The 16,912-nt window shown below is 37.9% G+C and overlaps 2 protein-coding genes across 2 annotated transcripts; one reads left to right on the top strand and one right to left on the bottom strand.

Moving 5' to 3' along the window:
- The first annotated feature begins 337 nt into the window (after positions 1-337).
- Positions 338-1,465, top strand: LOC104234472 (uncharacterized). Its single transcript, XM_009788063.1, has one exon. It carries the CDS (start codon positions 338-340, stop codon positions 1,463-1,465), a length of 1,128 nt encoding a protein of 375 aa, XP_009786365.1.
- A 14,318-nt stretch (positions 1,466-15,783) lies between these two features.
- Positions 15,784-16,816, bottom strand: LOC138881639 (uncharacterized). Its single transcript, XM_070161881.1, has 2 exons — positions 16,673-16,816; positions 15,784-16,587 (listed from the first exon to the last, which is right to left on the bottom strand). The coding sequence occupies exons 1-2, from the start codon at positions 16,814-16,816 to the stop codon at positions 15,784-15,786; spliced, it is 948 nt and encodes a 315-aa protein (XP_070017982.1).
- Positions 16,817-16,912: the final 96 nt, after the last annotated feature.

The raw sequence follows: 16,912 nt of genomic DNA, 5'->3' as shown, positions 1-16,912 counted from the left end.
TAGCAAGGTTCACAAACTTTGCTTAACAGCTAGTGAGGAAAAGATCATGGGATAAAATACGGTCGTTGGTGCACTATTTCAAGAGGGAACTTCCCAAGTTCGACCACCATGCTTCAATGGTCAACATTTTTCTCATTGGAAAGTGCGCATGAAAACCTACACTATGTCTTATTCAAAGTCTGGCGAGTAATCAAAAAGGGAAATCTTCTAACTCCTCCTAGGAAAGACGCAAATGGTCAAGATATAGTATCCACTAATCCACTTGACTTGGATGATTGCACTAATGAGCAAGCTACTGTTATAACTATAAATGCCAAAGCAAAAAATATGTTGTACAATGCTATTAGTGGTGAAGAATATGAAAATCTCTAGCTGTGAAACTGCTAATGAACTGCGGGATAAATTGAAAGTCAAATATGAAGGGACAAATAAAGTAAAAGAAACAAGGATAAATCTATTGGTTCGTGAGTATAAGCTATTTCAAATGAAGGATGGAGAATCTGCTGAAGAAATGTTCTCCAAGTTCAGCAAAATTCTTGGAGGTTTGAAATCCTTTGGTAGAACAATAAAAAGTGGAGAACAAGTCAGAAAAATTCTTAAAAGTCTACCTAAAATTTGGCGGCCAAAAGTCATCGCACTCGAATGTGAGGATCTCGATAAAATGTCCTATGATGAACTCAGAGGTGATCTAATCGCTTTTGAGAAGACTCACTTGGACAGACAGATTCAACAAGAAAAGAATAAAATAGTCGCCTTCAAAGCAACTATGGCTGAACTAGAAGATGAAGAGCAAAATGAAGGAGGAGAACAAGATGAAAACATAGTCATGCTTTCTCAAGTCGTAACCAGTATGATGAGAAGAAACATGAATAGAAAAAGAGGTAAACCAAATTTCAGAAAAGGAAGGACGAATAATGAAAATGATGGAAGATGCTACGAATGTGGCAAATATGGACACATTCAAGCTAACTGTCCAGATCTAAAAAAGAAGCTGAGCGGGACTCTTCAAAGAAAGAAGTCTTTTGGAGCCTGGAGTGATGAAGAAGAATCTGATCATGAAGAAATTTCAAATATGTGCTTCATGGCCCTAGAAGACGAAAGCAATGAAGAATCAGGAGAATGTGGATTCTCAGGAAATAGAAGAATAAATGAAAAAGAAGATTCAGAGCAACTTGGTCTCATAGTAGATGAAGGAACTAGTGAGGTACGTCCCCTAAATTGCCCTAACTATTATGAACTTCAAGAATTCGTTGATATTGTTCTTGCAAATATTGAAAGAGTTCTAAATGAACTTAGAAAGATTCAAAGAGAAAAGAAAGAATGGTCTCTGAAGCTAGAAGTTTGTGAAATTGAACGTGATTTGCTTCAGGAGGAAGTAAATGAACTCCAACTACAATTGAATGGATTGCAAAAATCTACTAGTCACAGTTCAATCAAATCAAATCAGACTATTCGTCACAAATAGAAGAAATCTCATGGGTGTTCCTTCGGTGGAAAGAATGGATATAATACTAATCAATGCAGGAACAAAATCAGAACTAAAAAGGATTCTGAAAATAGTCCATCTTGTTTTTATTATGGAAAAAGGGGCCACACTTCAAATCACTGCAGGTTTAAGAACAACAGAAGATGGGTCTGGCGACCAAAATCTTCAAATCAAACTAACTCTCAGCAGTCTAATCCTTCAGGACCCAAGCAAGCTTGGGTACCTAAAAACAAGTAATCTTTGTTTTGCAGGAACACTACAAGAAAAATCGAAAAGGAAAATAGTATCTCGATAGCGCATGTTCCAGACATATGACTGGTGACAAACAACTTTTCAAAATAGTCACTAAACTAGATGGATGAATAGTTACATTTGGAGACAAATCCAAAGGAAATGTAATTGGTGTTGGAAAAGTTCCTCTAAGTCCAACATGTGATGTAGATGAAGTTTACCTAGTTGATGAACTCGGCTACAATTTTCTCAGCATTAGTCAACTATGTGACAATGATTATGAGGTTTGTTTTAAGAAATATGGTTGGTTCATAGAAGATGAATCAGGTAAAATTATCCTTTCAGGTAATAGAGACAAAAATGTTTATGCTATTAGCAACCTAGATAATCTTGGGGATCAAATCTGTCTTGCTTCTATAGTTGATGATCCTTGGTTCTGGCATAGAAAACTTGGTCATGCCAGCATGCATACTATTCAAAAACTTTCTTAACATAACCTCGTCATTGGACTTCCAAAATTAGATTTTTCAAAGGATCATATCTGTGATGCATGTCAACTCGGAAAACAAACTCGCTCATCTTTTAAAATCAAAAATTTTGTTTCCACCTTAAAACCACTTCAACTACTGGATATGGATTTATTTGGTCCAACTAGAACTGCTAGCATAGGTGGTAGAAAATATGCTTTTGTTATTGTGAATGATTTTTCTATATTTACCTGGGTTATATTTTTAAGTCATAAAGATGCTGCTCTAAAGAATTTTGAAGTTTTCTGTAAGAAGATTCAATGAGAAAAGGGTTACTACATCTCTTCTATCAAAAATGATCATGGAGGAGAATTTGAAAGCAGAGCTTTTGAGAACTTTTGCAACGATCAAGGAATCTCTTACAATTTTTTCTCACCAAGATCTCCGCAACAAAATGGAGTGGTAGAACGTAAAAATAGAACCCTACAGGATATGGCAAGAGCTATGATAGTAGAAAATTCTCTACCTCATCATTTCCAGGCAGAAGCGGTAAGCACAACTTGTCATATTTTCAACAGGTGCCTGATTCAACCAATAAAGACTTTATATGAACTGTGGAACAGTAAGAAACCCAATATTAGCTATTTTTACCTCTTTGGATGCAAATGTTTCATTCACAACAATGGAAAAGACAATTTGGATAAGTTCAATCCTAAAAGTGATGAACGAATATTTCTTGGTTATTCTCCTTCAAGTAGAGCATATAGAGTTTATAATAAAAGAACTCTCTGTATTGAAGAATCAATTCATGTTGTTTTTGTTGATACTAACCCTCGTCCAATGAGTGAAAAATCTCTTAAAGATGAGGAAATTCCTTTTGTCCCAAAATCTGTCACTACAGGAATAGATCATCAAAGTGAGCAGCTGATCAACCAACTCAACCAGCTGAAGAATCCGTTGAAATTCATGAACCATCTTAAACAGATCAGTCGACCAATGTTGAAAGAGATCTTCCCTCAAATACTCCAAATGAATGGAAGGGCAAACCTAGTTATCCTTACAAATTTATTATAGGAGACCCACGGGAAGGAATCACTACAAGAAGATCCCAAAAGAACAAATCTCATGTGGCTCTCATCTCTCAACTCGAGCCAAAAAAGGTGGATGAAGCTCTGAAGGATACACACTGGATAGGTGCTATGAAAGAAGAACTAGATCAATTTGAAAGAAACAAAGTATGGGAGTTGGTTCCAAGACCTTCAAACTCCTCAATCATTGGAACAAAATGGGTATTCAGGAACAAATTAAATGAATCTGGTCAGGTGGTTCGAAATAAAGCAAGATTAGTTGCTCAAAGATACTCCCAACAAGAGCGAATTGTCTATGACGAAACCTTTGCTCCTGTATCAAGACTTGAATCCATTCGAATATTACTTGCTTATGCCGCTCACAAAGGTTTCAAGTTGTTTCAAATGGATGTTAAAAGTGCTTTCCTAAATGGCTACATCTCTGAAGAAGTGTATGTAAAGCAGCCACTAGGATTTGCAAATGTCTCCTTTCCTAATCATATATACAAACTGACTAAAGCCCTATATGGTCTCAAACAAGCTCCACGTGCCTGGTATGAAAGGTTAAGTTCTTTTCTCTTGAATCAAGGATTCAAAAGAGGTAATATCGCTACAACCCTTTTTATTAAGCATTCTAGTTCAGGTAATCTTACTACTCAAATTTATGTCGATGATATTATTTTTGGTAGTCCTAACTCTGCTTTATGTGAAGATTTTGCTCATTCCATGAAAGGAGAATTCGAAATGACCATGATGGGAGAAACATTCTTTCTTGGACTTCAAATCAAGTAGTCTCCTAAAGGAACTTTCATTATCCAAACAAAGTACACTAAGGAGCCTATCAAAAAGTTGGAATGGAAAATGCTAAATCAATAGGCACTCCAATGAGTCCAACAACTATTCTCGATGAAGACATTAATGGAAAAAAGGTTGACGAAACCATGTACAGAGGGATGATTGGATCCCTATTGTATCTCACTGCTAGTCACCTGATATTATGTTCAGTGTATGTAAGTGTGCTAGATTTCAGTCGGCTCCTAAGGAATCCCATCTCACTGCTGTTAAAAGAATCATTAGATATCTTATTGGTACTTCTGATCTAGGATTATGGTATGATCATTCTAACAATTTCGCATTAAAAGGTTTTTCAGATGCATACTTTGCAGGTGACAAGATTGATAGGAAAAGCACTAGTGGAACATGTCAACTCTTGGGAAATGCATTAGTATCTTGGCATAGCAAGAAACAAAATTGTGTTGCTCTATCAACAACTGAAGAAGAATACTTAGCAATTGGAAGTTGCTGCACACAAGTTCTATGGATTATGCATCAACTTCTCGACTATGATTTATTTCTTACTGCTACTCCTATATTTTGTGATAATACTAGTGCTATTTGTTTATCAAAGAACACTTTGCATCATTCTAGAGCAAAGGATATAGAAATTAAGCATCATTTTATCCGTGATCATGTCGCTAAAGGTTATATTGTATTAGAGTTTATAAGAATTGATTCTCAACTTGCTGATATTTTTACAAAACCTCTTTTGGAAGAAAGATTTTGTTTTCTCAGGAAGAAGATTGGCATTTTATCAAATTTGTAAATCAAATATTTTTGTCATCTTTAAAATATTTTATTTCCTTAAGAATTTTTTTTGTTTACTTAAGTATGTGTTTAATTAATTGATTGTATAGGTGTAATAATTGCTTCTTCATCAGTGTCGCCGATCGGTCAATTCATAATCATCTTTTCCCTCCGAATCCGCTTTTTTCTCTAACCAAGGCGGCCCTTCATTAACCCTAATCGTTTCGATAAAAAAACCCTCTCATCTCCTTTACTCATTTCATCCCTATCAAATAATCCTTTCTCACCATGGCCAAAAGAAATCCCTCTTCCTCCACTGCAACCAGACGAAGCCAACGGTTTCAAAAACCTCTTAATCCTAAAGAACCTGTATACTTGGAGTCATCTATTGACTCGGATTTTCTCAAGTCTGACAATGTGAGCAGTGAATTCTCCGAAAATCCTCCCATAAGTCAGAAAAAGGCTGGAAAAAGTCTCATGGAGCAAACCCCAAAAAGACTGCATGCAAGAAAGGGAAAATGGAAAACACTGGTTTCGGACCTGAGGACAAGTTGATCTTCTATGGACCAAGTGAAAAAGCAAGGTTTGAGTCCTACAAGTCAAAATCTATGGCTTATGGACTCTCTGTAAGTCTTTCTCTCATGAAAAATTTGCATTGTGATGTGATCTCTATATTTGATTTTCAACACCTTTCTTCTCTGTTCAACACTGTTGGTAACTCCATTTATGAGGAACCTGTGAGAATGTTTTATGCAAATCTTTTTGAGAATGACAAAGATGACCTGGAAACTATGGTTTTAGGAACTAGAATTGTTCTAGACTCTAATCAGTTTGAAAAGATTTTCTCTGCTAAGTTTAGTAGGTTTGATGTTTTGTGCAAAATTCTTGGACAAAAGATTTCGAAGTATCCTTTAATGAAGCCAAAATCTTTTTATCGGATAACCCCCCTAATATTGGCCCCAAAAACCGTAAGTTTGAACATCGTGTCTTGGCCCACATAATTTCCACCACTCTTCTCCCCAGAACTGGGTCCCTTAATTCTTTATTCACTAGGGATGTGTTTGTCCTTTACTGCCTTGTTAATAATAAAAGATTGGATTGGTTTGTGTGGATTCGCCAATACATGCTTGAAAGTATTAGGGACATATCTTCCTCTGCTGTTTGTTTGCCATATGGTCTGCTCATCTTACACATCCTCGAAGTTATGAAGGTAGATTTGATACCCTTTACACCCAAGTACATCACCAACACTTATGATAAAACTGTTTTTTCAATGATGGGGTACACCCTGGGTGATGATGGATGGGTTAAACGTGCCAAAGTTGACAGTATTCCAGTGCCAGTTGAAGTTCAAACTGAACAACCATCATCTCAATCGACCGGCTCTCAAAATCTTTAGCCATTATAGAAATATCTGGATGAGGTAAAACAACTTGTGGTTAAGATGAAGGAACAAGTGGAGAAAATCAGGGAAATCACTAAGGAGACAGGTACTGATGTGGCTAAGCTCAGGAAGGACATAGGAGCTACGCGGAGACAAGGAATCAGGGCTTTCAACTCTTTGACTTAGAAAATGGACAAACTAGTCAAAGATTTCGAGAATTCCTATGACTCCTTCAATATCAAAGTTATCAACACCCTCAAGTACTTTCTAGGAAGGCACTAATGTGTACTCGTGTGATGGGTCCAAAAATAACCTTTTTTGTTTGTTGTGGTTTTCATAACTTTCTTTTGCTTGGGTCTGTATAATCTCTGCCTCTGCTGAAGGCATTACTTTTGTTGCACTATTTAGCCAGTTATTTTGTACATTACTGCATATATTACTCCTACTTGTGTTGTTTTTCTTTTCCTTTTGGATTGATGTCAAATGGGGAGAACAGGGTAATAGAAGTAAACAGGTTTAGCATCAAGTCAGGGGGAGCTCTCAGCAAGCATCAAGTCAGCAAAACAGGAAAGTTTCATAATTAATGCTTATCATCTTTTAAATGTTTATTCTCTCTTAAATTAAATTCTTAAGTTTCAATGATGACAATTTCTAATTGTTCTATTTCACATAACTCATCAAAAAGGAAAAGGAAATTAGTTTCCAAGATCAATGGATCTATAGAAGGAACCCAAAAGGCTGCTGATCTACTCGGCTTCAATCAAGGCAATCAGTTTTCAAATCAAGAAGTTATTGCCATATTCAGCTCCTTAATTAAAGCTCAGTCAAGGGATTGACTGTCTCGTAAATGAAGAATGTGACAAAGGAAAGTCAAGATCGAATTTGTTCTTTCCCAAAGAGCAGAATTCGAAGAGCCACCCCTTAGGTCAAATTCTTTTCAAAGATCTCGTGCCTCTATTTCTGGTCAAGATATCAATGGCTATTTTTCATCTTCTATAAGAAGACTGCTTGGCTCAAAAGGAAGGCTTGCACAACTACATACATTATCTTCTAAGTCTCCCTACTTCTTAGCCTAAATACTGTAATCTAAAGTTTATCAGTATCTCAAAATATATGAAGAAGTTAGAACACAAAGAGAGTTGTGTCATTTTTCAGATTCACTGAGTACTGTACTTCGTTGGTGGTGAACAAATTAAAACCATCACTGTTGTAATTCTTTTAAGATCTAAAAGGAACCCTTGTGATCCAAGGGAAACTAGATGTAAGTACCTCACCAGTACCGAACCAGTTGTGTGTCTTTCTCTATTTAGTTACTGTCACTTTACTTCTGCTCTCAATTTAGTCAACTGAAATCACCCTTAGTCGACTAAGTTTTTAACAAGCCATAATTCACCCCCTTCTTGTACTTTTAAGTTACATTTGAATACAATTTACAAATTTGGAATCTTTCACAATAATCCAAAATGGGTTTTCACAATTACAACTTAGATACCTTTGCAAATCTCATAACCAAAATTTTATATATATATATATATATATAATTATGTATAATCAATGTATAATTTATGTATACCTGCTAAAAAAAGTAAACATTGAATCTGACCGGCTATTTGTGTAACAATCCTTTTGAATAATAAGCCCAATATAAATAATCAAAATTTGGATTAATTTACAAGAATGACCTTGGAAGTGAGTGGTGGTCTTGAACTTAAGATCCCGTTTGCCCCCAGGGTAAAGTTTCTAAGTTTAACAAATTTTGTCCGAGCAAAACTTTGATCTTTTAGGCAAGCAGAGGTCAAAATGTAAAATCACCAATTTTCAAGGTCATTAGATATAATCTATACCAAATATTGTCAATTTAATATATGAATTGTTGAATTCCCTTGAAATAAGAGAGATTTTATTGTAGTTATAGGCAATGACGGACCCAAAATTTTATATAAGCGGATTCAGTTGAAAACAACCATAACTAATCTAAGCGGTAACAGGAAGCCATTTTTTTAATCCTTTTTGTTCATAATGTAACCTTAAAATGAAATCATCTTAAGTTGTAACAAAATTTTGCTTATTTTAATTTAATAAATTTTAATTTAGCTAATTTAAAATTTTGCTATACTTTAACAAAAAAATAATATTGACCAATCTATAAAATTATTAACTCTAAGAAATTTGAGATTATAAATTGTTTTTTAGTTTTATAAGTAACAAATTGTTATTTATAAAAGAAGCAATAAGAAAAGAATTACAAACTAAACTAAATTAATACCATAATTAAAGCAAGGGAGCTTATACAATAAATAATAAAATTTAATTATAAAACAACTAAAAAAAATTTCAACATAAATTAAATTAAATTAAAAAATAATAAATACTTTTAACAGATATACTTGCAAGGCTTAGAAAATTTTATGAAGGAGAGAGCTAAAATTACCTTTTAAAGTAAAATAAACTTCAGTATAAGTTGTATTGAGTTTAAGTTTAGACAACAAACTTTAAAGTGAAATAGAGAGAACGAAAAAATATAAGACATTGGAGTAATAAATCAACAAGCCAAGGTATGATTAATTTAATTTGATGCAAAACAGTTTTACTAAGCCTACCATTTGCGCATTCGTGTTGCTATCTATACAAAAAAGTACAGTATGTATAATAAAAGCACTGGCCAGGAAACTTTAAAGTGAAATAGAGAGAATGAAAAAATATAAGACATTGGAGTAATAAATCAACAAGCCAAGGTATGATTAATTTAATTTGATGCAAAACAGTTTTACTAAGCCTACCATTTGCACATTCGTGTTGCTATCTATACAAGTCCATAATAACAATCCTTTTGAATAACTATGAACCCGCCTGACCACTTTTGCAAAAGCAAATCATTTGTCATGCAGGTTCAAATATAATTTTTATAAAAAGTTGCCCTGCTTTAGTTGTAATTTACATAGATACATAGTTGTATTTTTCGACGAAGCAGGTTCAGTTGAACCCCTTAACTATATGTGGGTCCGCCCCTGGTTATAGGTTCAAATCCTAAGTATGACTATTCTTGTAATCTGTTAGATTTTCTTAATAAAATTCCTGGCTCCGTAGCAGCAATTTCTCATACGAATGGAGATGCACGGATATACTTTTAGGCAAAATTAATGGTTTGAGTCCATCATACAATCAACATGAAATGTTCTGCTGGTGCTATATGGACTGGCAGATTTTGGGCTTAGTTAATAGTACACACAGTAGTTACATGTGTTCACTCAATAATGGAGCAATACTAGAGGAAACAGACTTAACCTTGTATTATGGACTCTCCTCTCTACTCAAATCGAAAGGCTTTATCACAGTGTTCTAAGACTTGTTTCAGTGAAAGTTGTGGTCACAGTTGGTTCACTTAACTCCGATATAGGGCGATTTGCACAGAGAGGATATTTATGTGCTACTATTGATTTTTTGACCTAGTAACTAAAATTTTAAAGAGAAAGCCTAATGTCAGAGATTTAAACAATCCTGACAGATTACCAAAAATTTTCATCATTGTAACTGAAAATTTTGGCGATCATCAAAACTTTTGGTACTTCAAAATTCTGACATATTTAAAATTTTGGTGCAGGGCTATTTTCTCCATATATTTTTTAACATGGTCAAAATATAAATGGTAATTTAATAAAAAAAAAAAAAAAGGATTCATTGAGCTTGGCCGATATAGAGCGAATTCAGTTGGTTTAACTGAACTACGTGTATATAAACTATACTTTGCTTGGTGGAATTAAATGGTCACGAGAAAAGGGATTACATGTTCTATTGTGGAATTTTCCTATCTAGCTCTGTCCTACTCTATCACGGGAAAGGATCCTGACAAATAGGAAAAAAAGATAGAACCTCATCCACATGACCACATCTTCTTTATAGAAATTTGTTTAATGAGAATGTTTATGTATCTGTACACAATTAGAATGTTCAATTTACATGTTGTTTGCCAACACCTTAAATAGTCTTGCCATAATTAATTAAACAAATTTATTTGATTAACTTAAATTGTTTCTGAAAATTAGAATTGCAAAACAAGGTTTTAATTTATTTTTGCAGGAATCCCAATCATTTATAACTTTACTTTGGAAGAATGTCAATCATTTTCTTACTAAAATGGAGATGGCTGTCCTAAAACCTATCTTTAAACTATGTTTAGAATGTTTGTTAGATTACGTGTCACGGCCCATATTCCATTATAGGCTGTGATGACGCCTAACACTGTTGTTAGGCAAGCCAACCTTAATCAACTAGTTAGTTCTCATTTATTTTAATAAGCAATCCCAACATTTACTTAAACTTAAAAAAACGGTCGATACTAAATAAATTATAAGGCAACTAAATTGGGAAGGACTAAAGGGAATCATAATAATAGAAATACAACCCAAAAGTAATATTTTACTAGTGTGTGCGCCAGGATCCAGTGTCACAAGTACTAGGGCAACTTGTAAAATGTAACAAAAGAATATAACTATCCTACTGCCTGAAATAGAATAGACAGTAATAACAAAAGGAGAGACTCCGGCATGCTGCTGAACGGCTCAGAAGGGGCAGCTCACTGTGAAATCTCGATCAAATACCAGGGATGTGCGCCGGCTGGGTAGCTAAATGCACCTAACTCAGATCTTATACAATTAAGTACAGAAGCGTAGTATGAGTACATAACAATATGTATCCAGTAAGCATCCAGTCTAACCTCGAAAAAGTAGTAACGAGGAGTACACTTGACACTTACTAGGGTCAATAATAATATAATTTAAGTGTTACGCTAAGCATAGTAGCATGAATAATAATGACAATTTAAGATCATGGGGAAGTAAGATATTATTTCATAAACAACATGTCAAGTTTCAGTCATATCATGTAACACTTACATTTCAAGCATTTAAGCAGTGTAAATCACGGAAAATTCCAAATAAATAACATGCGCACATTATGCCGATGTCGTACGGCCCGGTCCAACATAATATTAAATTGTGCACTGCTAGAGGGTTGAATGGCGCGAACCATAGATGCATCTATTTACTATCGAGGCGCTCGGCTCGATCCACAAATAACAAATTTATTATCAAGAAGCATACATTGTCCATTTATAGCCAAGTAATTCATACAAATTCTCGAGTAAGTGAGTTTAGCCGTTTATATTTGTTTACCAAATTTCCAGCATGACTTAAGTGATCTTAGTAGCAAGTAAGGACGCAAGCATTTGCAAGTATAGCATGATACAGGTCCTAAGCTACCCGGACTATTAGCATAATAGTAGCTACATACGGACTCTTGCTACCATGTACGTACATAGCCCCCACAGATAGTTACATACATTTATTTAATTCACCTATGAGGTTAATTCCCTCTTATAAGGTTAGAAAGGAGACTTACCTTGCCCCAAAGCTTACTTCCAAAATCATCAAACCCTCAAATCGGAGTCGAATGATCCAAAACTCTTCAAATGAGGTAAGAACTAGTCAATACATGCTCAAGAATTCATATTCTAACTATTAAAGTAATTTTTCAACCCTAAATGCAAGGTTCCTAAAATTTATCCCCGGGCCTACGTGCTCAGATTTTGGAAGAGAATTGCTACCCATAACCTAAGGATCAAGAATATATGATTTTTACTTCATTCCATAAGAAATTTCGTGGTTAAATCTTGTTTTTATCAAAAACCTAGGTTTTACTCTAATCCCATGATTTTTTACTAATCTTTACATGTTAATCTACCAAAAAACCAAGTATTTAACTCACATATAGTAGAAATTACTTGCCTCCAAAAACTTGGTGAAAAACCCCTCTCAAGAGCTTCAAAATCGCCCAAAAATGAAGTGGAAATGAGCCAAAAATAACTAACTCCCGTAAAAAATGAAGGTCACTGCCTTTAGTGATTTCCGCATCTGCGGTCCTCGGCCGCACCTGCGCCCACCGCATCTGCGAAAAATAGTCCGCTTCTGCGGAAGTCAAACCGCTTCTGTGAAGAGGGTCGCTTCTGCGGTATCTGGGCTAGCCACCCATGGCCGCATCTGCGAGACAAAACCGCACCTGCGAGATCGCATCTGCGGCTGACCAACCGCAGGTGCGATTATGACAGAAGCTGCGCATTCAACCCTTTCCCAAAATTTCCAACTTGGTCCGAGCCTCGTCCGATTGGCGCCAGGGCACTCGGGGCCCCGCCCGAACATACCCACAAGTTTGAAATGATAAAATGGACCCGCTCGAACCCTCGGAACGCCGGAAACAACATTAAAACTAGGAATAATACCCTAAAACCAATTGATTCAAACTTATGAACTCCAAGTTCTTTAATTTACTTCGAATGCCACGAAACACACTTATACTACTCGGATTGACACCAAATTTTGCGTGTAAGTGTTAAATGATATTATGGAACTATTCCTGATCTCGGAATTCCATTCAGACCTCGATATCACAAAAATCCGCTCCAAACCAAATTTAAAGAACTTCAAAATCCTTAAGGAATCAACTTTCACTATTAGGCGCCAAAATGCTCCCGGGTCATCCAAAATCTGATTCGGACATACGCCCAAGTCCAAAATCATCATACGAATATGTTGGAACCTTCAAATCCTGATTCCGAGGTCGTTTACTCAAAAGGTGTGACCAAAGTCAAACTTGGCCTTTTAAGCCATCCTTAAGGAACCAAGTGTTCCGATTTCAACTCAAACCCTTCCAAATCCCGAACCAACTATCCCTGCAAGTCATAAATCAGTAAAAGCAAGTACGTGAAGTCTTATTCTGGGGAACGAGATTCTAGAAAGCAAAACGACCAGTCGGGTCATTACGTTCTCCACCTCTTAAACAAGCATTCATCCTCGAACGGGTTTAGATTCATACCTGAAGTGCTAAATAAGCGTGGATATCTGCTCCGCATGTCTTCCTAGGACTCCCAGGTCGCCTTCTCGACTGGTTGGCCCCTCCACTGAACCTTTACCGCAAAAATCCTCTTGGATCTCAACTGGCGATCTTGTCTATCAATAATAGCAATTGGCTCCTCCTCATACCTCAAGCTCTCATCTAGCTAAATAGTGCTGAAGTCTAACATATGCGACAGGTCGGAGTGGTACCTTCGAAGCATAGACACGTGAAAACCCATATGAACTCCTGATAGGCTGGGGGTAAAGCAAGCTCATAAGCAACCTCCCCAACTCGCCTCAACACCTTAAATGTGCCTATAAACCTGGGGCTCAACTTGCCCTTCTTTCCGAATCTCATAATTCCCTTCTTCGGCGAAACCGCTCCTGGATCAACTTTACCTTCTCCAAGGCATCTTTCACCAAATATATACCATATAACTTAGCCTCACTAGGCTTAAGCCACCCGATAGGAGATCGACATTGCCGACCATATAAAGCCTCAAATGGAGCCATCTCAATGCTGGACTGATAACTGTTGTTGTAAGCAAACTCGGCCAAAGGCAAGAACTAATCCACTGCCCTCCAAAGTCAATCACACATGCTCTAAGCATGTCCTCCAAAATCTGAACTGTCCTCTCTGATTGCTCGTCGGTCTGCGGGTGAAATATTGTGCTGAGATCTACACGGTTCCCTAACTCACTCTGTACGGCTCCCCAGAAATGGGATATAAACTGAGGGCCCCTATCTGATATGATGGACACAGGCACAACGTGTGACCGAACTATCTCCTGAATATAGATTTGAGCCTACCTCTCTGAAATATAGGTAGTCACAACCAGAATGAAGTGTGCCGACTTGGTCAACCTGTCGACAATAACCCAAACTGCATCAAACTTCCGCAATGTTTGTGGCAACCCAACTACGAAGTCCATAGTAATCGCTCCCATTTCCACTCAGGTATAGGGATCTGCTGAAGTAGGCCACCTGGCCTCTGGTGCTCGTACTTAACTTGCTGGAAATTCAAGCACCTATCCACATATTCAACTATGTCTTTCTTCATCCGCCGCCACCAATAATGTTGCCTCAGGCCACGATACATCTTTGTAGCACTTGGATGAATAGAATACCACAAACTGTGTGCTTACTCTAGAATCCTCTCCCTCAAGCCATCGACATTAGGAACACATAGGCATCCTTGGAGTTGCAGAACACCATCCTCGCCAATAGAAACCTCCTAGGCACTACACTATAGTACCATCTCCCTGAGAACTGGCAAATGCGGATCATAGAACTGCCGAGCCTTGATCTGTCCCAATAATTAAGACTGAGCAACAACACATGTAAGGACTCGACTGCGCTCTGAAATATCCAACCTCACAAGTCTATTATCCAAGGACTGAATGTCCAAAGCTAGTGGCCTCTCCTCTGCTGAAATGAATGCCAAGCTACCCATACTCTCTGCTTTCCTGTTTAAGGCATCCGCGACCACATTTGCCTTGTCCCGATGATAAAGAATGGTGATGTCATAATCCTTCAGTAAATCAAGCCATCTACGCTGCCTCAAATTGAGATCCCTCTACTTGAACAAATGCTCACATGACACCCCATACAGATTATGACTCCATATCTTAAGAGCATGAACAATCGCTGCTAACTCTAGATCATGCATGGGGTAATTCTTCTCATGAATCTTCAGCTGACACGAAGCATATACAATAACTCGCCCTTCCTGCATCAATACACAACCCAAGCCAATGCGTGAAGCGTTGCAATATACCGTATACATCCCCAAACCGGAAGGCAACACTAGAATCAGTGCTATAGTCAAAGTTGTCTTGAGCTTCTAAAAGCTCGCCTCACAATCATTGTACCAATGGAAAGGAACACCCTTCTGGGTCAATCTAGTCAAAGGTGATGCAGTGGATGAAAAAACCTGCATAAATCGACAGTAATAATCTGCTAACCCCAGGAAAATCCTGATCTCAGTCACAGAAGTAGGACGTGGCCAACTCTGAACTGCCTCAATCTTCTTAGGATCCACCTTAATACCCTCTCCAAATACAATATGCCCCAAGAATGCTACTGACTCAAGCCAAAACTCACACTTGGAGAACTTAGCATATAGCTTCTGCTCTCGCAATGTCTGAAGCACTACTCTCAAATTCTGCTCATGCTCCCCCGGGCTACGTGAGTAGATCAAGATGTCGTCAAGACAATAACAAAGGAATCAATATAAGTCCTGAATACCCTGTTCATCAAGTCCATAAACGCCCATGGGGCATTAGTCAAGCCGAAGGACATTACTAGAAACTTATAATGGCCATATCTAGTATAGAAAGCAGTCTTCGGGACATCTGAGTCCCGAATCTTCAGTTGATGATACCCCGATCTTAAGTCGATCTTATAGAACACCCTAGTACCCTGCAACTGGTCGCACAAATCATCAATGTGCGGAAATGGGTACTTGTTCTTGACGATAGCCTTGTTCAATTGGCGGTAATCAGTGCACAACTGCATAGTCCCATCCTTCTTCTTCACAAAAAACACTGGTGCACCCCAAGGTGACACACTCGGTCTCACAAACCCCTTTGCTAACAACTCCTCAAGCTTCTCCTTCAACTCTTTCGGAGCCATATGGTACGGTGGGATAGATATAGGCTGGGTACCTGGAGCCAAATCAATACAGAAAATCAATATCATGATCAGATGGCATGACTGGAAGGTCAGAAGGGAACACATCGGCGAACTCCCAAACTACTGGAACTAAATTAATCGTCGGAGACTCTGCGGTGGTATCCCGAACATAAGCTAGATAAGTCAAACAACCCTTCTCGACCATATGTCGAGCCTTTAGAAAGGAAATAACCCGACTAGATGTACTAACTGAGGAACCCTTCCACTCCAACCTCGGCAACTCTGGCATCACTAAAGTAACAGTCTTGGCATGGCAATCTAGGACAGCGTGATATGGGGATAACCAGTCCATGCCCAGGATTACCTCAAAGTCAATCATATCAAGCAATATGAGATCTGCTCTAGTCTCAAAACCATAGAATGTGACCACACATGACCAATAGATCCAATCCACAACTACAGAGTCGCCCACAGTGGTGGACACGTGAACAAGAGTACCCAAGGACTCACGTGGAATATCCAGGAAATGAGCAAACAGAGATGATACATATAAATAGGTAGACCCTGGATCAAATAGTACTGAAGCATCCCTACCGCAGACGGAAATAATATATATGATAACGGCATCTGAGGCCAATGTATCTGGTCTGGACGGAAAAGCATAGAATCTGGCTGGAGCGCCAGCTGGCTGGCCTCCACCTGACTGAACAGTAGTTGGCTGACCTCTCCCTGCTTGGCCTCCACCTCTAGGACGGCCTCTACAGTCTGCCTTCCTCCTCTGGGCAGTTGGACAGCCGATGCTGAAATCATAGGCTGCTGACCCTACTGAACTGCCTTGCCCCGTAGTCTGGGGAAATATCTCCTCATATGACCGAGATCTCCTCACTCAAAAAAACTCCCCGGTGCGGTGTCCTGCTACCCTAGTGTCTAACCCTGATGGCCTGTAGAGCCACTGGAAGAAGCCTGAATAGCCGGTGGGTGGTATGAGCTCTCCAGTATAACACTAAAGTAGGAGCTGGAAGAACTTTGGGGACATGAATACCCACTAAAAAAACCCGATCCGGACATACGCCCATGTCCGAAATCATCATAGAAATCTATTGGAACCTTCAAATCCTGATTCCGAGGCCGTTTACCCAAAACGTTGACCGAAGTCAAACTTGGCCTTTTAA

The sequence above is a fragment of the Nicotiana sylvestris genome, chromosome 11 (genome assembly GCF_000393655.2).
Source record: "Nicotiana sylvestris chromosome 11, ASM39365v2, whole genome shotgun sequence".
Lineage (NCBI taxonomy): Eukaryota > Viridiplantae > Streptophyta > Magnoliopsida > Solanales > Solanaceae > Nicotiana > Nicotiana sylvestris.
The sequence above is the reverse complement of the archived record's forward strand: the minus strand, read 5'-3'. Positions and strand labels throughout refer to the sequence as shown.

Excerpts from the sequence above, each read along its gene's own strand:
- LOC104234472 (XM_009788063.1), top strand. The coding sequence starts at position 338 with ATGCTATTAGTGGTGAAGAATATGAAAATCTCTAGCTGTGAAACTGCT.
- LOC138881639 (XM_070161881.1), bottom strand. The coding sequence starts at position 16,816 with ATGGGCGTATGTCCGGATCGGGTTTTTTTAGTGGGTATTCATGTCCCC. Across the intron at positions 16,588-16,672 it reads TGGCTCTACAGGCCATCAGG|ACTACGGGGCAAGGCAGTTC; the intron begins GTTAGACACTAG and ends ATATTTCCCCAG.